The sequence below is a fragment of the Zosterops lateralis genome, assembly GCF_965231275.1.
Source record: "Zosterops lateralis genome assembly, chromosome: 1".
NCBI lineage: Eukaryota > Metazoa > Chordata > Aves > Passeriformes > Zosteropidae > Zosterops > Zosterops lateralis.
Window position 1 is genome coordinate 51285379 of NC_139762.1, and position 25627 is coordinate 51311005.

The window sequence follows — 25627 nt, forward strand, 5'->3', positions numbered from 1 at the left end:
ATTCTCTTCTTTTGAGACCAACTCATCTGACTTGACTTTTAATTTTTAATTTTAAATTTTAATTCCTATTAAAATACTGAGATATTTTAAGAACAAAATCTAGGAATTCTACCGTGCTGATCATTGCAATTGATCATAAGTCAACAATTTAATCAATGTTACCTCTGAGTTCCAATTTTTTTTTAAAAAGTAAGTCAGGGAATATATGTGACATTTCCTTTAGAAGAAATGCTAAATTGGGATGTCCCTTTAACCTTGGGTAACTACAGAGACAAGATTACCTGGGATTTAGCTGAGGCCAAGAAAAGAAACTTGTGTGTGAATGTAGAGCTGAAAATGGATGATATGGGAATTTTTAAAGGAAAAATTGACATTGGAAAAGGGCAATACCTTTCTCAAATAATTTTTTTTTCTCTTAGTTCAATTTCATTTGGCATTTTAAAATCAGTGTTATTATTTGATCTCAAAATATTTCAAAATTAGAAAATTATTTTAAAATATATTAATTTATAAAAATATTAAAAATATCCCACAGTTAACAATGCCTGAAAAGTTTTCTAGACGTCCTAAAGTTTTAAATGCTGGTTTTTTATGACAGAAATGAGAAAACTCTCCTCTGAACAGGTGTAATCAATTGAAGGACAATAAAAGCATGCCCCAGAAAGTTAAATGTCTGTCTTCATATATCACTTTGACAATGAGAAACCTACATTTATTCCATGATCCCCTCACTGATGTGAACTTTCCCTGGAACAGCAGGCTACTGTAGCTCCGAGGGAAGAAAATCATGAAGAACTCTACTAAGCATTTCCACCAGTTATAAAAATTACCTAATTTAAAACACCAAGAATTTTAATTACACTTTCATGTATGTGAATGAATTACAGTGATGGCAATATTTTACAGTGTGGACACTAGAAGTAGTTATTTAATGAAATGTACATTTTTAATATGTGCACTACTGAATGTACTGTTGCAAGGTCTATGCAGATAAATGATGAATTCTTTGCTGCATCCATTCTACCAGCTAGCCACAAACTTTTGGATCACATCCTATCAAACTATCAGACCAAATGTACTTCTGGCAGGATTTTTAGGGCACAAGGATCTGTATTGGAAGAAATATTAAACATCTCAGAGCAGCAACTCAGAGACTTCATTTCTTGGAGTTCTTGACAACTTTGACAGTTTTATTTTGTATGACTGAAAGACCTAAATAAAAATAATTGACTATGGCACGACAAAATAACAGATGGCTATAGTTAATGCTGACTTCAGCCCCTATATGCCAGTTGAGTTCAATACAGCACTGAAGTGCATAACTTTGTGTTGAATTCGGTCCAGAAAACAGAAAGAAGTATGGTGCTTGCTGCATCCAGAAAATGCCAGTAAAACCCAATTGTATAAGCATCTAGCACTACTCCCACCCTTCCACTGGCACTTCCTGCAGTGTTCCATCCTCACATCAAATCTATACATATATCTCATACAAAACTAAAACCAGTCTATGGCAGATACACTGGGAATATAAGGATGCTGTGATTTAGTTCATGTCTTGAGTTGCTTGTGTAGCTTTGACACCAAATATTTTGGGAAAAGGTTTATACTGATTACACCTTGGAATGAAGAGCTTGATTAGATAAGCTCACAAAATCTCTACACATGCAATGAGAGTGACCAAAAGAGGGCACGAAGCAGGTGATGGGTCTGGAGCACAAGTCCAAATGAGGAGCAGCTCAAGGGGCTGGGCTTCTTTAGCCTTCAGAAGAGGAGGCTCAGGAGAGACCTTATCACTCTCTACAACTGCCTGAGAGCAGCTTGCAGAAAACTGGGGGCTGGCATCTTCTCCCAAGTAACAAGGACAAGAGGAAATGTCCTCCAGTTACATTAAAAGAGCCTCAGATTGGAAAAACATCACAGGTTTGGATGACAGAAAATTTAAGTGACTTGCCAGAAAAAAGCTTACCAGCACCCCTCTACTAAATAATAATCTAAGTAAAGAGACAATCAATAAAGAGACAAAACATAGGAGAAGAAATAGTGTCCTGTATTATTAAAATTCCATGTTACTATTTGAATATTTATTTTCTTTCTGTAAAGGCCCCTATCACATCTGTACTGATATTTTAAAAAAGTACGTATTTTAGCCTATTTTTCATCAAGCTCTCTCCATTCTACCTGACTGAAAAGCTTAATTGTACCAACCACAACCTCTTATTTTCCATATTTATAATCAGTTCACATTTTTAAAATACTGTATTTCAAGGGCGTTGCACATAATGTGTCCTCTCAGAAGACCTCAGTTTCAGTCCTTAGAAGCAACTATCACAATGTATTTTAATTTTGTGTCCAGTCTCAGCCCTGGAAGATTGCTTCCCATTTTACTTTCATGAGTGTGTGGAAGAAGGCAAATCCCCAGCAGAGATCCTTCTCTCAAAGTGGCACTTACCCCATCAGGACAGATGACCAGTTTTATTTAGCCTTTCTTACATAGCACATAGCTTGGACATCTGTAGCTCTTTTCTCCTCACAAGGATTTCTTAACCTACTGCTGTTTGAAGCTGGAATCAGTGATCCTACAAATTATTGTTTTTTCTTTCTGCTTAAGTTTTTTCTAACAGGAAAATGATTAATAAAAGTATTATAAAAATGAATTCTTCATCAGGACTGTGATTTTTTTATGTTGTTGTAATCATTTGTTAGACCTATGAAAGGCAGACCCTCTAAATGATCCAGCAACCAGTGAGTAGCTATTTGAAACATGCCTAAGTCAAATGGAAGAAGAAATTTGTGACAACCGTCACTAAATAAAAACCCTACCAAAATGAAACCTTAAAAGATTATCTACAAATTGCGCTATAAACAGAATGAATGATGTTTCTGTGTCTACTGAGGAAGGGAAGTGGGGTCTATTATCATGAAAGCACTCTAGTTAGAAGAATTAAATATCCCACTACAAAACATTTTAAATGCACATCCATTCATCAGAAATAATTATCTGAAACTGAATGCTCCAAGATATTCAAGCACATTTAAAGCAATGGTGCAGCATAGAGGTAATTAACAGATGTCTTTATTCATTATGTAAACACTTTGCTATCAAGCACAAGCAAAACTAGGATACTTTCCCTCTGCCAGTAAACACCCACATATATCTCTTAGAATTGATTTAATTTCAATTAGGTTTCTTTTCTAGTGCTTTTGCTAAAAAGATGGATGACCTTGGTTTGAAGTGATATGCAAATTTATCTGTAGGTTAATTTCTTCATGACCTTTTTGTGTTTTTTTTTGATATCATTACCTCTTGTCTGTGTGTGTGTGTATCTCCACTCACAGTGGAGTAACTGGAGAAATGAGAAAGGATACTACACAAGGTACTTACTGAAGTTTTAAAAAAGCCTGTAATTCCTGCAGTGTGTACAACTGTGTTAGCTCCAGAGGCAGCTGGGTTCTGTTCTCTGTACACAGAGATTCTCTCACTGAATTTACTCAAAGCATTATGAGAAAACTGAGTGACAGAGATTAGCATTTGAGCCACAGAGAAGGCCACACTTTGCTAAATATTAGGCCAAATGCAAATATTAGGTCCTTGTTTAGAAAAATCTGTTTTGCTGCACTGACTGTAGAATGTCAAGCATTTTTTAAATGTTTTGTTGATCACACTTATACAGGATTAGTGACCTATTCACTAGCCAGATTGCTCCACTTTATTGCTCTGGTAGGTTTCCATTATAATTTCTGTTAGCCTTTGAGCTCAACTCTCCTTACACTGCATATCATCACTTTTTATCTCAACAAAAGACTGGCACAAACTTTTAGCAGAACTCACCATTCATTTCCTAGCACAATTCCATCTGAGCTCAGCCTGTCTTTTCCTAACACAATACTTGTGGAACTCCCCCAAAATTTTTTCTACCAAGTGTGCTGTGACAGGCCTGACTGCATGGACTGAAATGGCTCTGGGCCTCAGCTTTCTAACAAGATGTGACAATACAGTAATGGACAAAAGAGGCTGATGATGAAGTGAGTGAGATTCCCCCTCCCTCTTATCTCTAAGAATGGTGCTTTTCAGGACTCCAAGCAATCCTGGGTAGATTTTACAGGGAAGCTGACCCTGAAGCAATCAGGTTGTGCTTCTCTGGTATTTCAGACTGTGACATTTTTTATCAGCATTAGGTGAAGACAGAAATTAAAATATAATATAACATAGGTCAAAAAGCCCAGGGCTCACAGTATTCACCAAGGGTGCACTAAGAGCCTTGCCAATATTGAGGTGCATTTCAATGGCTAGGCATGTTAATTTGCCAAAGGTTGATGCATCTTTTCTTTTCTGACAGCTTAAATGTAGTTTACTGCAGATGCTTCTTGTCTTAAAACAAGCCTACGAGATAAACATTGCCTCATGGATGTAGGGATACCAAGAGGTCTATGTCTTCTACCTATAGCAAAGACTATGCTTGCAATGCAAGAAAGGTTGCAGCCACTGATGACAGCCCTCTGCTACTGCAGACAGCCATGGCTCCTAATCTCCTGCAGAATTTGAACGTCTGTACTGGTTTAATCCAAGAGGAACCTAATTATCTTTACAGTAGCTCCAGTGGTGTTATGTTTTGGATTTGTGACCAAACCAGTACAATATAGGGATGGATGTTATTGATCAGCAGTTCTTACAGGATCAAGGCCTTGCCTGCTTCTCACATCATTGTGTGGAGAAGGAAGGTGAGACATTTGGTGTGATGGCATTTGTCTTCCCAAGCAGTCTTTACACATGATGGAGCCCTGCTTTCCTGGGGATAGCTGAAAAACCTGCTTGCCCATAGGAAGTGGTGAATGAATTCCTTACTTTATTTTGCTCAAGTATGCAGCTTTTGCTTTATCTGACAAACTGTCTCTATCTCAATCCAAAAGATTTTGGGCTTTTCCAAACCCCTCCTTCATCCCAGTGAGGGGCTGTGAGCAAACTGCTGTGTGGAACTTAACTTCCTGCTTAGGAAGAACTTGTCTGTTCTTCCCCAATACTCTTACCTAAAAGCTATTCCAGAATGACATTCTTCATTGAAAATGTTATCGGGTGAACAATACTTGCAGCATCTATTTATAGACCTGTTTTCCATGACTCTGTTAAATCTTTTCCTGAATGTGTGTCTGTTTGCACAGCCTCCTTTGGCAGCCTGTTCCAGAAGTTCATTAGTGTAAAGTAGTACATTTTCCCCATCTGTTTAAATCAGATCTCATCCCAGATTGCAGGTTGGTACCGGCTTTTGCTGTCTTTGTGCTCTGCTCATGTGCACTGTGTAACAGTGTTCTACTGCATGTGAACTTCCTTTCATTTCTTTTCCTTTGGCAAAAGACAAGAAGTAGTTCCATGAGTATGTAACAATACCCCTGTTCCTTCTGAGCAAGGGGCAGAAATCAAAAATGGGATCAGCAAGGAAATTATGTTCACATTATCTAACAAATCACTAAATCATGGAATGGTTGGGATGGCAAGGGGCTTCCAGAGATCTTCTAGTCCGACCCCTTTTGCAGCCTTCCAGAAAAGTGTGAGTTAATAGTTTTAATATTTTTTTTTGTTAAAAAGCCCCCATATTTACAAATGATAATATTTTGCTTTAAGATGATAAAAGAGTCACTGATAACAAAGTGACAAAACCTGGAGGTTTGCTGGTACATTCTTTAGTTGTATCAGTATAATTTATACTGAATTTACATGGTCTTTTACAAGATCATAATTTGAAAGCATTAATAGTTCAGAAGTGGAAACTGAAATTAGGTAAGAATCAGGAGGAGATAGGTGCTATAAATTTTCTAAGTAAATCACTAGAAGTTTTTCAAGAAATCTGAATAAGTTACAAAAGTTAAGCAAAGGCAGACTGAGTTGGTAGGGTAAAAACCAAGCACAAAATTTTCGTCATTGTACAACTAAATCAAAGATATACGTAGAGATATAATCATCAGCATGTCTATTTCCCCCTACAAACTTGAACTATTTCAGTCACACGTTGTCACATATAAATAAGTGCTCCATTAAAAAAATCTCCCAGTTAGAAGACAAAATCAGCAAAAATATTGTATGTAGCAAAAGACAAGATTAGCACACGCATTCAAAAAACACACAACTTATTTAGCAACTGAAACTGAACTACTACTGTGATAATGAAAGCAAAAAGAAAATCATGTATTGCCTACATACTGATTCCTTGTAATATATATTTCATCATGTTTTGCAGATGGCAAGAGCAAAACTGACATTGAGTCAGAGAAGGAACAGATCCTGAATTTTACAAAGAAGTGCAGCTTGTTCAGACTGCCTACCTGTGGAAAGTGAACCCACTCATAATCCACCACAAAAGCACTGAATTTGTCTAGGAAAAAAAAAAAACAGCTGCCAGAAAAAGAAAATGTTTCCAGATGCTATTCTTTTTCCTGTTTACTGAGGGGTTTTTAAACTGAGATTTTTTTTTGGTGGGGCTGTTTTTTTCTATTGTTTTGTCCCATCCTCAGATAGGCAAAAATACGTCAACAAATAAATGTATTTTGAATCACAGAATTTTCTTTTTTCAGTATTTCTTTCAAAACACTGAAAACCTTAGGCCTGTAATTTTACAAGGACTTTATAGGCAATCATAAGGTTGTTGCATCATTTTGCAACAAAATGAAATCCTCAAATTTCAGGAAATGCACATAAGCCAGAAACAGCACACCATTTAACAAATATCAGTAGAAAATAACTGGAAGATTCCAGTACTATCAAACCTAACCCCTACAACTTCTGCAACTGGGCACCTCACTATTCAGCTTGGACAGCATATTGGGTGTACTAGAGTCAAAAAGTTATTCCTTACCCATTTCCTGTGAATGAAAGAGGAAATAAAAGTCTGAAGCAGGCAATAGTAGTGGGCTGTAACTTTCAATATCTTTATTTTGGACTCTTTAATCCTCTCTATAACTACAGTGCTCTTCCATGGCAATAGGAGAGAAAGCTGACTCTTCAAAAGGTTGTTAGAAATACCTGCTTTATTCAGCCACAAATGGTTTGAATCAAATGTTCCAGTCTTTGAAAGGTTGCCTGTCACGCTTACATCACCCCATTACATCATGACAGTGGCCAAACACTGGCACAGGTTCTCCAGGGGACTCTGGGATGACCATCCTTGGAGGTGTTCTGGGCTCTAACAGACACAGTCCTCAGGCAGTTTGATTCCACCATCCCTGAGTATCAGGTCAGACTACAAGAGCTCAGGTGGCCACTTCCAGGCTGAGTTACTCTGTGATCTCATGACTGTGTGTATTCAAATGAGTATAGTGCAAGACCAAAGCACCCTCAAAGAGTCTCCAAAATTATATGTCTTTAGGAAAAGTATTTAATAAGCTTTTGCTGCCATGCTCAGTTTAGAGTTAAGCAGGTCAATGTCTATCTTCATTCTAAACATCATTTTGCCTTTTTGCAGCTCTCTGAAGATTACATTTTTTCTTGTTTATCATTTAGGTTTGTTCTGCTTTACAATAATCATATATAATTTAACAGTCAATAATAATATTAACAGTGATAATAATAAAGTAAGGTAATAATCAATATTTCTGAGCTTCCTGTTCACATTTGTCATCTTCTATTTGTTCTCCTGATTCAAGAGATTTCCATCAATTGATGTTATCTATGTTGTTGGCTTTTCAAGGTCCTTAAAGTAACATATCAGTTTCCTGGTTATAATGTCAGGAATTAATAATTTCTTTTTCTGGGTTTTGGGCTTTTTATGGAAAGAAAAGGCAGCAAAACGTAAGGTCAGTTATAAGATCATGGTTTGTAAGTATGCTGTGTAAATCAGCAGTTTGGTTTTGATTCCTGAGTCTCATGGAATCCCTGAAACATTTCTAATACAATTTTGTTTCAGGAAAAATATATCTTAGATTTGACATAAGATACTTGAATTCATTCTCTTTTCCAAAATGCTTTAACTGAACAGATGAACTCTTGACCAGTAAATGTTATGATGACATTTTCTGTCATATCCAGCAAATATCTGGTTTTAGACATGCAATTACATGTTTAGTGATAGCATTTTAAACATTTTTCTATCATAGAAATAGTAACTAAAAATCTGTTTCTGCTTTTACATTGCCAAGAAAAAGCTTTTACATCACAGATATAGGTTTTTATATTTACTGTATTTTTTCATCACATTTTCTAACACTGCCAGCAGATTTTAATTTATTAACTTTATATTTGCCTACTTGTTTGAAAATTTGGGTTTTCTTTATTTTCATTTTGCTTTGCTTTCTCTTTAATAATTTATATATATAAATATATAAATAAATATATATATATATATATATATAAATATATACACTCAAATACTTCCATAAAAAACAGCCCCAAGTCATAACGTAAGGAAGATTTTGTTTCCATGATCTAAATTTAATGTAATCCTGTAATCAACTTCCACTTGACCAAAAGCTGAGCAAAAGATAGTATTTATGATAAAGGAATACACCTAACTAACTGTCCTGAGATATTGGTTTAGATAGAATAATTTCTTCGTAGTAAACCACTTATTTTTCAGAAAAATATGAAAAAAGCCATCTGAATTGCATGAGGAAACATGAGGAAATTGGCTCATACAGATGCGTTTCTACTGTAAAGAATCCATGTAGCATTTTAATTTCAGTTTGAAGACTATTGAAAAAGACTTGAGATAAAAATGCAGCAAATTATCTTAGACCTGATTTACTGAGTCTCCATTGCACACTCAGACAGCTCTTAGAAACTCTATGGGGTCTCCAGGGACTGTAACTTCTACTAATAATTTTCATAAGTATAGTATTCTGCATGTGTACAGGAGACAAGGAAAGGAAAAACAACCGTAGGAGGGGAGGAGGTGAGGGTTGGGGTACACAAAAAGAGTTGCAGCTGGGACAAAATATCTAGCCATAATTAATTGCAGAAAAGTAGTAATTTTGAATGATTAGGGCAAACCAGGAGGGAAACATGAATAGTAACTAAGATAAATCCACACCTAGTTCATGATATTAAAACAATTTATAGAATTTAAGCTTCTTCTACAAACCTAACTACAGATAAAAAAAAGGAAAAGCAGTCTCCCTTTTCTCTAGGCGTTAGAACCATTGCATTTTTTGCTCAATTTTCAGACTTTATGAAAGGTTCCTTGATTGCTTTGAGTGTTTTTCACAGACAGTGTAAGTCATCTTCCTCTTTAGAATAAAATAATGCATTATGTATATAACAATCATTCCCAGGCAAACACAATGCTACAGGTGAGCCTTGTCTATTTTTATTTTCTGTTTCGTTATCTTTTGCAGTGGTAAGAATCTGCTAGGCAAAATGAGAAAAAGGCAAGAAACAATTTTTCCTTCAAATGCTGAGGTTTTGCAACTACCTCAGGGATGAACTGACAGGATATTTTGATCAATTGCTCTGAAGACAATATTCCCATCAAGTCTGGAACCTGATACAAAAGAAGTATCTTAAAGGCTTCTCTCTTCCCCAAGACCCCCAACTCTCCCCCCGTATGATTATTTCCATTCTTCCCCTTATATCTGTATAGCTGTATGGCTGTATATCTGTATATGTCTCCTGGTACTCCAAAGAACAAACAGTGAAAACAGATCTATCTTTTGTTTACACTGGAGGCTTAACACCTTCAGCTTGATGGACTCCCTCGTGATTGTTTCAGCTAAAATATGACTGCTAATAGTAATAACAGCTAATCATATGCTGCAGTTTTCATCTACCCTAGAACACAGGCTGTCATATATTTCAGATGTCTTTACATCTGACTGCACTGATTCAGAAATAAAAAAGTCAGAGGAGTCCTACAATTTAAGAAGAAAAGCACCCTCTTCAAGACTTAAGCAGTGTCAGGTACAGAGTGAAATACATTGGGCTGGTCAGCATTGGGGTGATTTCCTCTTCATAGCATGGCACTGAGGGCAGAGTCATTAGTCTTTAAGGTAGCCCATAAATAAAAGGTGGAGGAGGAGAAAATAATTGGCAGTGTAAAGTTCTGCAGTGCACAATGCTCAATGTACTCTGCCCTTACCTGACAAGTTGTGACAGTAAGGTCATTTGCTTTAAAGCTAGGACTACAGGCTTTTCATTCAGATTAGAAAGTCTGCATCTTTCTGTGCAAAATGTAGGAGACAGTTTTGTTCTTGCTCACTTGATTTTTCAGTCACACTAATCATGAAGTTTAGTAACAAAAAGTATACAAATGTGCAGGGAATTATATTCCGATCATCTGCATGGTAGAATTAAAAATCATGTATCTACCTTTTCACCTGCTAATTCAGGACCCTCTCAGAAATTTCTACTATAACCTGAGAAAGATAGGACACTTTTAATAACAGTAAGGTTATGCCAGAGAATAATAATTGCAAATACCTAATTCTGATAGATTTTTTTTCAATGCTACTGTTGAACATTTCCCTAACTTAAAAAGACCTAGATGACACCATCTGTCCGTGACTAGCTGAAAATGAAGACAAGAAAACCTGAACAGCAACACTCAGAAGTGAGGTTGGCAGCAGGATGAACACTCACTTTTTGTCTCACAATGATTTACAGAACAAATTAATAAACAAGGATAATGTCTCATCATCACTCTCCCCTTCAAGTTCATTCATAACTGTGAGCACTGAGAAATGAATGAACTCAAAGTCAAACAGGAATCATCCTAATCCTTAGGAGGTTGTTAGAGCTTGATCATTTCCACATTTGCATCAAGGTAAAAGACTGCTCATGATGCATGAGGCAGTACAGAGTCCTGTTTTCTCATTTTTAGTTTTGTACTGATTGCAGGAAAAAAAAAAAAATCATTGTAACTGCACAAGTATACAGAACAGAATAAATAACACTGAGTAAGAAAGGGCTATTTTAACAAAGAAAAGACAGGTTCCCAAGGAGTTATTTCATGTCATATCAGTGCTCACATTTTCCTGTATTCTCAGATTTGGAGAACATTAAGACTTTGTTCCTCACATATCTAGTCACTGCCATGAGCCAGAAGTCTTTGGGGAAATGTTTTCCTTACTCACAGTGCTTAGGACAATAGTTAAAGTCCGAGCTAAGATCAGCTTGCTGTAAACAAGGCCTGAATCAAGTCCCAGAGGTGAATAATACAGAGAAGAAAGAGAGAAAATACAAGTAAAATTTGAAAATTTCATGATTCATTGAATCTTGAAACTCCTAAACCCCTCAGACTTTATCAGTTCAGGCTGGAAATCTGTCAGTTCCTGTGAGCTATATAAAATGGCTGTTGTCAGTACTTGCATGGAACATCTCCAAAAGAGAAAGAGCAATCTATGTGATTCTAGGTTTGTCTGGATCCTGGACTAGAGCTACCAGCTCATTAGAAATACAATACAAGCATTAGGGGCAATTCCAGACAGCAAAGTCCTTCAAATGAACATAAATGAATAGCCTGAAAACTTACTGTGCAAGAGATGCTGTGCCCTTGATTGGCCCTTGGATTAAATTTTAAATCACTCAACTCAGTCTCATATACACATTTATGGTAGTGAATGCAGAGCATTGAGGAAAAAAATAGTCCTTTTGTGTTTGTAGACAGTCCAGCGTAACAAAATCCTGGATTTTTGCCAGAGTCCTCTGGTGATACTAGGGCACAAGTAAAGGAGAGTTTGAAAGGTGCTACTCAGCATATTTGTAGCATCACCAAGCGCTCCACTTCAAAATTTCCATCTCTCAAACTTTTAACCAGTTGTTATCAGTAACAAAATCATTCAACCTTTTCTTGTGGAAGAAGTAAGAAGAGGAATGCACAATGGACAAACACGAGGTGTATATATAGTTTTACAAATAAAAAACATAGAACAGGTTATAAAAATAAGAGGATGGAATTAATTTAAGGAAGATCTCACATTTTTTAGCATGCACACTCTGTTTCAGTATTGCACACCAGTTACATCTGATGAGCACTGCTTGCAAACACAGGACAGACAGCAGCCTATTTAATACCCAGTCACTTGACCCTTTTCCCTCCTGGAGTAGTTTAATGGCCAAATTGTAACTAGAAGGAATGAACTTCATGGCTTCTGCTATCTTCTTGTCTGTTGGTGAAAGTTTCAGCTCAAATCTATCACTCATATTGAAGAGAAGTACTACCAGCTGTATTAAATCTAGTATTTCCTAAGGTTTGAATACTTGACTTTCTGTCTTTAATGTCCCTCTTCATGCATATTTTTATTCTGTGCCATTACATACTGTCAAAATGCCAAATTTTGACTGACTGGAAATATATAACATTGTGTGTCAATGTCAATGTACAAAGGAACTCTACAAGGAAACCCTAAAAGAACTAAAAAAGCCTATATGGATTTGTAAGAATACTATAAAAACAACCATCTGAAGTACTGTAATTTATCAGCTAAGTTTCCTTGCCTTCATCAACAAAATTAATTCATTCCTTAAGCATAACTAAAAAATAAGTTTTGATATTTCAACCTTTATTTGTAGAGAAGATGAAATTACTGAATTACTACATACAATTACTAATAATGTTTTCTTGTCTATCATTTCAAAGATGGTCTTTAAGTTCTGCAAAAATGTTGAATGAAAGATTTCAGAGTGCTTTGGTCTAGTTCTACAAAGTTTCCTAAATTTCTAGGAAATTGTGATTAATCGTCTGATAAAGATTTGAAGTAAACCAGCAGCACATTACAAATCTTATTAGATAATTTTCTTTTTTTTTTGTTTGTTTTGTTTTCTGATTTCCTGTAATACACATTAGTGTGTTTTCTTATTAAATACAACCTCTGCATTTTAGCAAAAATGTCTGTTTTGCAAGTTACTGTTTAAATATGAGGTTACTGTATATAAAAGCTTGATTTTTTGTGTAGCCAATTTATCTAGTTTTATTGGATTTTTAAATTTGCATATGTATCTATATATATAATCTAATCATCTATATCTATCTAATCTATATCTCTCTATATATCATCTATATCTATATCATCTATATTTATAACATCTATATCTATATCATCTATATCTCTATATCTCTAGAGGATGTTTCTAGTAATGCATTTTCCTCAATATTACTTTAGTAGTCCTTCAAGTTCTCTTAGATATATTCAAATATGATCCCTTTTACCTATTTAAGATTTCTTTGCATAATCCTAGAAATAGTAATTAAATTTAAACAAAATGCAGCCACATAGAGCCAATGATAAGTTCTCGGTTTGGTTTTGTTTTTTGTTTTCCACAGAGAATGTGTAGCCCAGACACTTCTGATCAGGTGACACTTCTGTGGAAACTCCAGTTGCTGCCCTGATGGGAAAGTAATGGGAAAAAAATACAAAGACATTGTTAGAAGCTTGTAACAAAGCACAGGAGAAGCCAGTGTCTTCTAACTATCCAGCTCTCTGCATCAGCAGCTCTGTTACGGAGAGCACACAAGGTTAAAGGACAGATGGATTTTCAAAAGTGCCTAAGGGAGCCAGGAACTGAAATATCTATGATTTAAATGGTAATTATTACATACTAAACTTAAGCCTTGATGTCTACCTATAGCTCCAGGAGCCTTTAATGTCCTGTTAAATCTGGCTACAAATGACCTACCCATCATTTCCACAGCTTCAGGTCGGCATTTCAACATCCACCCATTTTCCTGCCATTTAAACAACTCATGTCATTCTGAGCTCTGTTTAGTCATCTTTTCCCATGACTTGAAAGTTTCTTTTGAAGCTGCCTTTGTAGGAGAAGAATTGTGAAGGGAAGAGGGATGTGTCCTGCAGAGTGTTCTGTAAAACATCTCACAAAAATAAAACAATTTCACAGGCTCTGGAGAAAGAGACTTTAATATCCAAACTGTGAGATTATAAATAAAGTTTCCTCCACTGATTTTCTCCATGTGTCCAAAGCACTTTTTCCTTCAAATTCTGCTTAAACTCTCTTGATCATCTTTTGGGCCACCAAATAGTTCCTGAAGGATTAGCAATCACATCAGTAGTCAGCAGTGAAGTCCATGACTGACTTTGTTACTTGAAGTGCATTCACATCAGGAAGGACTAAATTAAAAAGCTTCTTAGGTCACCTTTTCTGAGTAAATCCTTGAACAGCATCACATTTTGAGTCTTCTGACTTATTGTGACTTTCTTGTAATAAAGAGCAAGGACCCTGTGGTGTACAAACTTTGGCCAATATGAGTCTTAACTGACTCTAGGCTCAAATGAGAGTGGGAATCAAAATTTTTTTACAGCACTTTATATTTGTTATTTAATTAGTACAGTGTTCCTATCTCCACAATGCCAGTCATTTTTTAAAGGAACTGCCTAAATTGTAATAATAATGTTTTTATTTAAATAAAATTCTTTTTTTCAAAATGTCTTACATTTTATCTAAAATTAATAATTTGATTATAATATTTTTTTAAAAATAAAGCGACCCAGAGGAATTCTTGCTACTCATAACAGCTGCCTTTGCTCTCTCAAGATTGAAGCTATCTGACTTTAAATGTCAACCACACATACTGTAAGAAATGATCCTTATTAGAAAGCAAATCTAACCTTTTTTAGACAATCTGATTCATTTAATTCTGAATTAATTTCATTTTGGACACAAATCATAGATAATTTGAGACTAAGGATCATTTTGGAAGGATTATTCTGGATGCAGCTCTTCCCTCTGTGTTTTTGTTTCTTTATCACAACAACAATGACTATTAATACTTACATCACAGCAACAACATTAACTCTCTAAAGAATCAGGTTCTGTTTTTAGACTATGTGTGCAAATACACATAAATCTGAATTCCACACCTCTTATTTCCTGCCAATATCTACCATTTGGCTTATCTACCATCCAGGCTAAATGTGCTAAATAGTTCTATAATTATTTTTTCAGATAGACAAGGTGTGATGCGAAATTTTAAAAATAAGTAATAGAAAAACCATACAAGTATAAGGTTTACCAAGCCTATGGTATACACTGATCCCTGGAAAAAATTACATTGTAAGTGACTCCATAATTAACACAGCTGGTTCTGTACTTACATAGTACTTACTCACACTTGTTAAAAAAAACGAAAAAAAAAAAAAAAAACAAAAAAAAAAAAACCAAACCAAAACCAACAACGACAACAAAAACCCCAGAAAACCCAAACACAAGAAACCAAGAAAAACCCCCAAACAGAAAATTTTGGAAAAAGAATTTCAGGCTGTTTAAAGATCTTTAATTAGTCCCCTGTTCTTTCTTCCATGATACAATCCTTGACTGATCCCTGATTATTATTTATTCTGGAGGGCTTCAGCATTATTCAGTATAGGATACAGACAATAGTCATTTAGTCTATCATTGCTCACTCTCCAAATTTACTCCAATGTTTCAATATGTGGATCTCATTTTATATCTAATGCGTTACTTCAAATCTTTCTATAAAGGCCACATTTTCTCATTGGATTTTTTATAGTGCTCATTAGTACAGCAGATGATTGCTTCATAAATCTACCTATCTTGGCAATATCTCCATGAGGGAGTATCTGGCATAATTTGCATTCTACAGATTGGATGTTGAGGCTGAAAGATGTTAATGTTAAAAACACTCATACTTAGTGCTCCATCTGAGATGCCTAGATGCTTTTTTTTTTTTTTTTTTTTTTTTTTTTTTTTTTTTTTTTTCTTTGAATGACTGCATTAGGTGCATTCAGAGAGTGATCTCTTATTCTGGTTGCAGTTGTGAATGTTTGATATTTTCACAAAGTGGACTTCTGGGTTTTCACTAGATACCCAGAAAATTAGGATCAGACTAATGACTGTTCTGTGAAGAAATGGTTTATGAAACTGAGGAAGCGTCATGCAGGAATGTGGTTCCAGGGGTAGGGTTAGAATCCAGCTCTCCAAGGAAGCATTCTCCTGCCTTTGCTATGAAATCATTCATCAAACTGTATTTCCTATCTTAATTTCTAACACATTTTCTAACTTCTACAATAAAAGTAGTGGACCATATTCTATTTACACTACACCATTCTGATTCAGCCTGACCCATTCTTCAGTAGCTCCCCAATTTCCTTTAAAAATCTCTCTTCTGAATCTTGCTCTTCTTCTTCACCTTTCATTCTCACAATTTCTACAGAGTTTTATTTTCCCATTTTATTTCCTTACCTTTTATAATACAGTTATTGCTCTGGCTACTCTCCTCTCCCCACTGTATATTACCCCTGTAACCACACAAATAAACCTCCAAACAATTTTTCCAACACTGTCTGGGCAGTAGCAGAACATCATTGGGGGCACATCACAACCAAGTGCAGTGCCCCCAGCTGTGGCCAAGTCATGCAATTACTGCAAAAGTCCCATCTGAACTCTCAGCCACAGTTTGGCATTTACTCATTTACTTGTAAATCCTTCTAAAATAAGTTGTGCTGATGAGCTATGGTGGCAAGCTGTGATGAGCTGTGGCAAGCTGCTTTGGTAATATATGAGCTGAGACTTGTCTGCTCATCCTAAACTTTTGCATATTCTGTAGTCCAAACCAGGAGCTGTTTGGCTGTCACCAGAATTGGGCACAGATGTGTTGGAGGCCCTGGTTAAATTCTAGCCCAATGACTGAAGTCATCAAGGTCTCCAATCTTCTGGACCTCACTTGCTTTTTAGGTATTGATGAACCTGGCTAGGTAAAATTTCTAACTAGGAGACCTCAAAGTAACTCTCAAACCCAAAAGATATGACTATGGAAAAGATTAGATTCTGCCAAAAACAAACTGAAAAAATCTTGAACAAAATATCCTTAAAGACTATAATATAGCTTTCATTTCTTCCTGTGATTTACACACACTACAGGTTAAAATATAATATGCAGTGGTATAATTGCTTTTCATAGAATATCCTGAAATAAATAGTACTTGTCTTAAAAAAATTCTGATACTCATCTAAAGAAATATTGTATAAATATATTCTTGTATGGAGTTCTGGGTAAACAGTTGTAGATCTTTTATGATAATAAGCCTATTTTAGATCTAAATCTAATAACCATATGAATCTGTTTATTAGTAGAATCCACATAATCTCAGTGGACGGAAGGCGGGCAGAGGTTACAAAAAGATTATTGAGTGAATGCTGCTTATTAAATTATCATCTGTGACTCTTGGGGAATCTTCAAGAAGAGATCAAAATCAAGTGCCATTTTCCCCATATATTTCCCTTGGTGTGAAAGAAAATAGTCAACATATGGTACAGAGCCCTATTATTCATGGATATGCATCCAGTGCCGCAGGCAATGAAAACTGTAAGTGCTCCTAATTCTACCATTATTGTAATTATTATCACAGTATCTTCCTTTTATTGTTACCATTTTGACATAGAACCAAATTTACATCCATCCTGCCAAACTGCTCTAGTGCCTATGATTGAGTTGGAGTCATCTGACTTTATATTCTTCAATCTCTCTATTTAATTCTACTTCTGAAGTTTGGCAGCATGTGTGATTACCCTGTCCCTAAAACTGACTCCTCTATATCTGCGGTGTTCTGTAGTTCATCCCATATCATAGCTGACAGCATACTATTCTAACAATATCAAAGTTTAGGGTGGCAATGTCTGAGGCAATGTTTGATTTTCCACATCCTAATATGCAATTTTTGCAGGTCTGGAAGATTTCCTTTATGACTCTATCTTTGTGTTTTTCTTACTTCATTCTTGCAGATCACACCAAACAGAGTCCTGCTGCTATCTGGAGGGATCTTCATAAGCTGGAGAAGTGGGTTCACAGAAATATCATGAAGTTCAACAGTGAAGAGTGTAAAGCCTTGCACGTGGGGGAAACAACCCCATGCACCAGTGTATGCTGAGAGCCACCCAGCTGGGAAGTCAGTTGGCAGAAAAGACTCTGAGGGTTCTGGTGGACACCAAGTAGAACACGAGCCAGCAATGTGCACTTGAGGCCAAGCAGGCCAGTGGTATCCTGGGGTACATTAGGCAAGGTTTTGCCAGCAGGTCGAGGGAGGCCATCTTTTTCCCCTGCTCAGCACTAGTGAGGCCACATTTGGAGTGTTGGCTCCAGTCCTCTGGCCCCCGGTAGGAGAGAAAGATGGAATTACTGGGTGGAGTCAAATAAAGGGCCACTAAGATGATGAGAGACTGGGGAATCACTCCTATGATAAGAAGCTGAGGCAGTTGAGGCTGTTCAGCCTGGAGAAAGTCAAGAGGGACATCATCAATGTCTATAAATACCTAATGGGAGGGTGCAAAGAAGACAGAGTCAAATTTTTTCCAATAGTGCCCAGTCCCAGGACCAGAGACAATGTGCACAGGGAAGCTGCTGAGGCCATCCTTGGATTTATTAAAAAACTGTCCAGACAAAGTACTAGGCAACAGTTTATACCATGCTTGAATAGATGGGTTGGACTAGAGGAACACAGGTCCCTTTCATGCACTACTATTCTGTGATTCTGTGGTTCTGTGATTCTTCCTACTCACCTTTTTTTTTTTTTTTTCCTGTTTTAGACTCTGATATATCACTACAGTTCTGTAGCTCTACATTCATTAACAGCTGTAGAATTTCTCAATTAACCTCAAATGGTTTATGAGCCAGTATTGATTCAATTACCCACAGGTTGCTATTAATGGGAGAAATGTTCATAAAAGTATGGTTTCAATATGTCACTGAACATTGCATACCATGTAAAATATAGTCCTGCCTGTCATGACAAAAGAGACACAAAATGACTAAGGCTCACAAACCAAGTGTTGTAAGACCACAGAGATGGTCTCAGTCAAAATGATGATGAGTTTTATGCAGTCTGTTCATGTTTATGGGGAATATGAGAGATGCAAGTTTATTTCTCTTTTTCTGTCTTAATTAATTAAATTATCTTATGCAAAGCCTGGTAGTTTCCTCTGAAATACAGAGCCTCATTCCATAATATGTGTTGAGTCTAGTTCTTAAAATATTTTTTGCATGAAAATGGGTAATGAGAGTTGGAGGCACTAGATGAGTGATTTCAATACATATCACTCACATACAAATGCAGCAGCAGCATGAGAAATGAGAAGTTCAGTAAAAACCCATGAAGTTGCAGGGATAAAATGAATTCTGTATTGCTGTATAACTGAATCTGATGGAGACAAAATTGCGTGGGTGACCAAAATGCTGGTCTTTCGCATGAGGACTTGCCTTTGCAATTTTAGCATTCTTTTCTATAGCTCTCTGGGCTGGAAATTGTAAATACTGTCCTCATATTTAGCAGTCACAGACACCATGAATAAAATGAAAATCAAGGCTTGAGCTGACATGTTGCAGGAGGGATCACAAATATAATACTATTGCCTTTGTTCCTTGGTAAGAAAGGAAATATAGAAAAAAGATATATTCAAAGGCATGGCACTGTTGTATAAGTTAGGAAATTTGGTCATTCTCATCCTGTCTTCTCGCAAAGTACTCACCATTGCTTATAATCAGCATCACAGTTGCAGTAGTACTTGGGATCAGTACAGTTGCGTTCGATGCCGCAGGCACATTTTTGAATGCCAGGTCCTGATCCACCCCAATAGTAGTGCTTCTCATTGGCCTTTCCAACCCACCAGGTGTATGGATTCCCTTCTGCAAGGAATGAAAATGCAAGGTTATGATGCATCAAAGAGGTAGAGCTCCCTAATGCATTAACTGAGCTCAGATGTTTAATATGCAAATGCTAACAACACATAACCAAAGCCATCCCACAATGCTGGCAAACAAATGAATTCATTATTACTAAAGGTATTCAAAGGGCCTTACCAGGTAAACAGAACATATTTTCTCTTTTGTATTCACACAATTTAGGATGACTGAAATAAATACTTTTTTTATCTTATATGCTCTTTGTTTAGCTTTTTAATTGTACTCTGTATAATGAGAATATGTGGGCAGATTCCATAATTATATTCAATTAATTTCAAACTCACCTATTAAGATATCAGATGGATTATTTAAATATTTGACCTTGAATGCTGTGCAGGAAAATGAGTTGTTTTATTTTCTCACATTTATTTATTTATTTATTTTCTAAACAACAGCTTTTAATTGAAAATTATTCTGTTGTCACTGGAAAACAAACATGTTCGTCATGCTCTCTCCAGCTGGTGCTAAACAAAGCATAAAGAGATATCAAACTTCAAAAGCATCCTAAGCATTTTTAAAAAAGGATATATATATTTTTAATGTAATACTGTAGCAGAGTTGTTCTGAACTTTGATGTAATCATATATCTTTGCATTGGGTCTGCAACTGGATATTTTCACATACTGCTCTGAGCTTATTTCTAATCCTTTTGGACTAACTAAGACCTTATGTGTAAACAAACAAACAAACAAATAAATAAATAAACTCCCTCCACTGTAATTTTAATTTGAAAAAATGCCCTTGCTGGAAAATTATTTTTATTCCTCTGGTTCAGGAAGACAATCAAATATGAACTTTACTTCAGACAAAAATGAATAACTTAATCAGTATCAGTGTACTTAGTGATTTTTGACATTGAAAAATAATGATTGAGCTCAGCATATAAACTCATTTTTAAAAAAATGTCTCTTTTCCATCATTTAATCTGCTGCTGAAAATTCTATGTTTAGTGAAATTGATCTATAGAATTCACTGATTAATACATTTTACCAGTAAAATCCTAATACTTTACTTCCATAACTTTTCGTTTGCATGTCCCACACATCCCCCCAAAATTACAAGCATAATCCTTAAAATAGACATTTCACAATTAGGTTTGATCATCTAGACTATAAAGCTACTTTTTCCAGACAGCAATTGAAAGTAATTCACACCAAACTCTCAAGAAAATTAAATTCCGGAGATGAAGAAAACAACCAAATATCTACACATGTTTAAAAAGTACCAAACTCCAAAAATACTCAGCTCCCTGAAAGCACTTTTTTCAAGGTATTTGAATATAAGGTAACAAAAATACAGTAATGTGAAAATTCATGGTGGCTGAAGGTATTTATTAGATGTTGCTGCGCTGCACTGTATGGCTATTCAGCTCTAGTGCTAATGCAAAGGGTGTAGCAATAGTGTGACTTTATTCTAGACTCTGAACTGGTCATTTTAGCTTCTCTGATTCAATTATCACAGAACTAAGTGCTGCAAGTTAGAAGAATGTGCCACGTGGATGTTGCAGCAGCACTCCCAACCTGCAATTCAATCTAGCAACTCCGAGAGTACATAGCCCTGGATTACAAAAGATTATTTAAAAGGCATTTAAGGGTAAATGTTATTTTTCCACAGAGAATGACAGAACTGCTTGTATTAATACAGGATCCAACTACAGAACTAAGAATATCTGAAACTCCTATTTTATGGTGTTTTTTTAATCTCATCTTTGAAGTTAGTTTTTATGATGTGGCGCCAATGCTGCCGTTTTGACTGTTACTCAAAATTCTCTTTGTTTACATCCTTTCTGTCAAGTGAAGGATTGCATGATTCAGTCAGCAAGTAATTTCCTAGGAAGCAATACTGCTAATTAGAGCACTAGGAGAAAAACAAAAACCTACTCAGAATTGTCAAAAAGCAGATCAAAAATTCAGAAACAGGTAGAATGATTAAAGCAGATGAAAGTGATGGCAGAATTACAGACTAAAGTGATGGCTGTCACGGACCACTATGACAGACACAAATGGGGCATGTTTGAACTCATTTAAATGACAATTTGATGTACAGTTTTAAACCATGAGCGTTTTCTAGAGTAGACAGAACTGATTTTCACATTTATTGTTTTCAGTGTGTTTAGTGCGTTGAATGTGTTTTTACACATACTGGCTATGCCCCATTTGGACCTGTGCTTCTTCATTCTGAAGAAAAGACCTACCCTCAGGCTTAGGAAAACAAACTTAGAAAGACACTAATTTCCAGAAATTTCAGAAAAGTCATGAATTTAATATATGATTTTAAGGTTTTTGCATTCAGCATATATTCTGCTATACATCCCCACAACCAATAATCACAGCACTGCCTTGTGAACCTCACCCAAGACTCCACTTTGCCTGGCATATCGTGCTAAGGCTTGTAATAGAGGAGAGCTTGGTAGACAGCTCTCAGTAGCTGGGCATCCATGTAGGAGGACATCATCCCAGGCACAGGAAGAAGATGAGCCTCACACAAGAGCATTTTTTATCACATTTGCCATACAAGAGGTTCTAGAGCTCCTTTACAGTCTATGGTTGATAAAAGATGTGGAGACACAGTTAGGTCCTGTCTGTTCTGTGTCAATCAAATCAAATGAGAGCAGCCCTTAACAGTCTTCCTGCTTCATGTCGGCCAAGAAAAAGTGAGCAGCCTTTTGTCCAAAGTTCATGTGCTTAAAATTGGGAATGTTATGCAGTTATATTGCAGACACTGCTATGACTGAGCATAACAGAGAGTAAAAAACCCTGCAAACGGAGAGATTAAAAAAAACACTAGAAAAGAAAAGCTAGAAGGGAGAAGGATGTGTCATGCAGGAAAAAAAAATAAATTTAGAAATGGGTTCACTGTTCCCCTCTCTTTTATAGTCTATATAGTCTCCTTTTAAGGATGTAAATCTTTCTGCTCAGGAGCCCTTTGTTTTTTGGTTTTTTTTCTGCTTTGGAAGTTTTGGAAAAGGCTAATCCAAGTAGCATGAGCAGTGCAGTCCAGTGTGAAAGATGATCATTAATGGAAGTAATCTTAAGTATCAGACTATTTTATCAAAAATTATTATTTTGCTAAACTATCAAAAGTGTTTGCCTTATGGAATTAAGAGTATATAAATTCAGTTTAAGGACACAAAATAGTTTTTTAATGTATTGCAAAGAGAAGTGATACAAGAAGATATTTTTTCTTTCTTTTTTTTTTTTTTTTTTTTTCTTTTTTGTTTGTTTGTTTGTTTGTTTGTTTTTAACTGGCTTTTCTTACCTTAAATATAAATTTTGAGTCATGGGAATCTTTTTAGTTGTTGTCATTGATTGAGTGCTTTTCTCCCCCCACAAGCTTTTGTGGATAAATAGCATCATGAGAAGATGGAGAAGGAAAAAGACTCTCTGCCTGCCAAGGGATTTTGATTAGAATAAAGCCTTGATGCTGAACTGCTTTTTGGGTACAAACCAGCTCTCCCTAGAGGGATGCTGTGGGAAGTGTTTAAGTTTGTGTGTACTGAGTTATGATCAGGATGCCTTTCCACGTCCATTCTTAAAAAGAAGCCCCTTGCAAGGCTTTGTGTCACTCAGTGAGTTAGCAGAAAAATAGTGATATTATCAGAGTAAGGTGTGGATACCAAGAAAATGGATTAAGAGATCCAATTTTTTAAGATATCCTGTAACCTCACAGAAAAGAACAGTCTTCTAAGGACAAAATGGCCAATACAATTTTATTTGGGTATGCAGACATATGAGCATGCATCAGTCTCAAATCATATTTGTAGTGATTAGAATATCTCTCTCACAAACACACACACACAAGCCTTTAACATTTACAGGCAATACATTTAACAGTGGTTGCATTATCTTTGCAATCCTAGAATTTGGTTAAAATTATTGCAAAATATGGGTCCTTATTTAAATCCCTGTGCAATATTAGGCCAGATTTGCAGTTATTAGATCAAAGTATGTAAAGAATCTGGTCATTGATGTTTTCTATCAAGTTCTCCTGTACAGAATATTCAAGAAAAAGTAAAGATTAAGGAAACTTTTCTGTATCATCAGAGATCACTTTGTATTCTCACAGAGTGTCATAAAAAAGTGATTCCTTTTTCATCTCATAAATGTATCTTTGTGTGACCCATTTAATTTAATATAAAACCATATCCAACAAAAGTTAATGTAGTATGAATAGAACTCCTAATAGTCAATAATATATTTATTTCTAATATAGCTGAACAGTCTCAAAATGTAAAACTTTTTAAAGTGCATTTTAGCTGAAGTCTCAAAATGTGTACTTTTAAAGGCACACTTTATATTCTACTGAGCATTTAATATAAACAATTGGGTTTATTATTTTTAAATGCAACAGATTAATTAAAATGCTGCTACTTTTGACATTAGGACTCTTATTTCTAGGTGTTCAGTACTAGAAACTGAAGTAGCAATACTGAGAGAACTCAGGGAAGTAAATTAAGTGGACCAATATTCCATGGCACTCTGCATTCAGAAGACTGTATTCAAAATGCAGTCCTCAGAATGCTGATGACTGTATTTATTTTTAAAATACCTGGAGAAGCTAAATAAATCTCTTCCACTTGCTCTGGAAATTTCCCAGACCTGGTCCTTAAAACCAAAGGAAATGGTTAAAAAGAAAGGCTAGGAATTCTCTCAAATGGAAATCAATGGCTCAGAACCTCTGTAAAACAAGTCCAGTGAAAATTACTTACTGGGGGACCCTGTCTATCTTTAACAACTACATTTAGCTATTCCCTGGAAGCAATTAGGTGTTCATTTACAGAACTGGATAGCTTTGAATTGAACTGTGGGGGTGCTGGAATAGTATCATAAGTTTCTTAGTTGTAGGTTTGATGTGATTTGGACTTTAACCCTAGCCAGGTAAAGTTGCTGTCTTGGAATGTGCTTATCAGAGGTTGATAAGAGTTGCCAAGACAACTCTAATCCTCTGCCCTGGGTTTCGATCGTCCTATTGTGTTTTCCCCCATCCCATTGTACTTCTCCCCCACATGTCCACCATCCCCCAGACCCCAGACCTTCAGGAGAGGTGTCTGACAGGGATTGGTGAGTCTCACAGGGCCACATCCCAAATCCACCTGATTTGTTAATGTTGTGTATTGCATTTTGACCTTACCCACCTGGCTTTGTGTGATTGGTCTTGTAACCTGTATCCACCCCTGAGATTTTGGGGGAACAAAAACCCCCTGTAACCGAGGCCCGGGGTCACTCCCCAGAGGCTCAGGCCTGGAACCAGGGGCTGCCCCCTGAGTCACCCGAATAAAACCTTTTCTCCCTGAGCCTCCGGAGTGTCCCCTCTTTTAAACCACGGCCGAGACAGCTAGGGCAAAGGGGCTGCGGAGCCAAAAACCCACGCAAAGGTACTGTTGGGTGTATCACAGCTAGCAGGGTGGCCCAGCTGACGCTGAGCTGACCTGAGAGACAGATACGCGAAGCAACATTGAACTTTTAAATGCTTTATTTTAAATGGGTTCTTTCCAGCTTCCATTAGTATTGCAGATCCCCATTAAATACTTAGGAATGTCAACAATAATTACAGTACTTGTATAGTTGTTATTATTTTCAGAAAAAATTCTTTTGTTTAGTCTTTTACTTCTTTTTTAATGGAACAGCTTGAATTAATTAGCCAGTCATTGTTATTGGCAGAATAGGCCCAAAGACATTTTTCAAAAACACACTGCAATTTGGACACCTGAATTAATCATAGGTAGAAATGAAAGCTATTTCCCAGGGGTAATATATGATGATGAAATTAAAGACAAAACTGAAAAAAACCCAAAACCAACCCAATTTGTACATGTTGAAAGCCAGGTATAATTCTTCTATTTTTGAATAAAATTCTTTCTTTAAACATGCACTTTGCATTCAGCTATGCTATAACACCCAGTACATTTAGCCTCACACAAGGTCAACTTGATTTAAGGTCATGGTTCATTAATATCTGTGCAGGAATTCTATCTACTACTGCAGTGAAGAAACACACAG

General features: G+C 36.1%; 1 protein-coding gene across 1 annotated transcript in view; it reads right to left on the reverse strand.

The window, feature by feature from the left end:
* Positions 1-25627, reverse strand: part of CNTNAP2 (contactin associated protein 2) — a gene marked incomplete at its 5' end in the record, with an annotated part of 1047398 nt that overhangs the window by 169348 nt on the left and 852423 nt on the right. The window contains one exon of the mRNA XM_083867656.1: positions 19415-19571. Within this exon, the coding sequence (XP_083723782.1) occupies positions 19415-19571 (157 nt within the window). The remainder of the gene's footprint in view (positions 1-19414; positions 19572-25627) is intronic.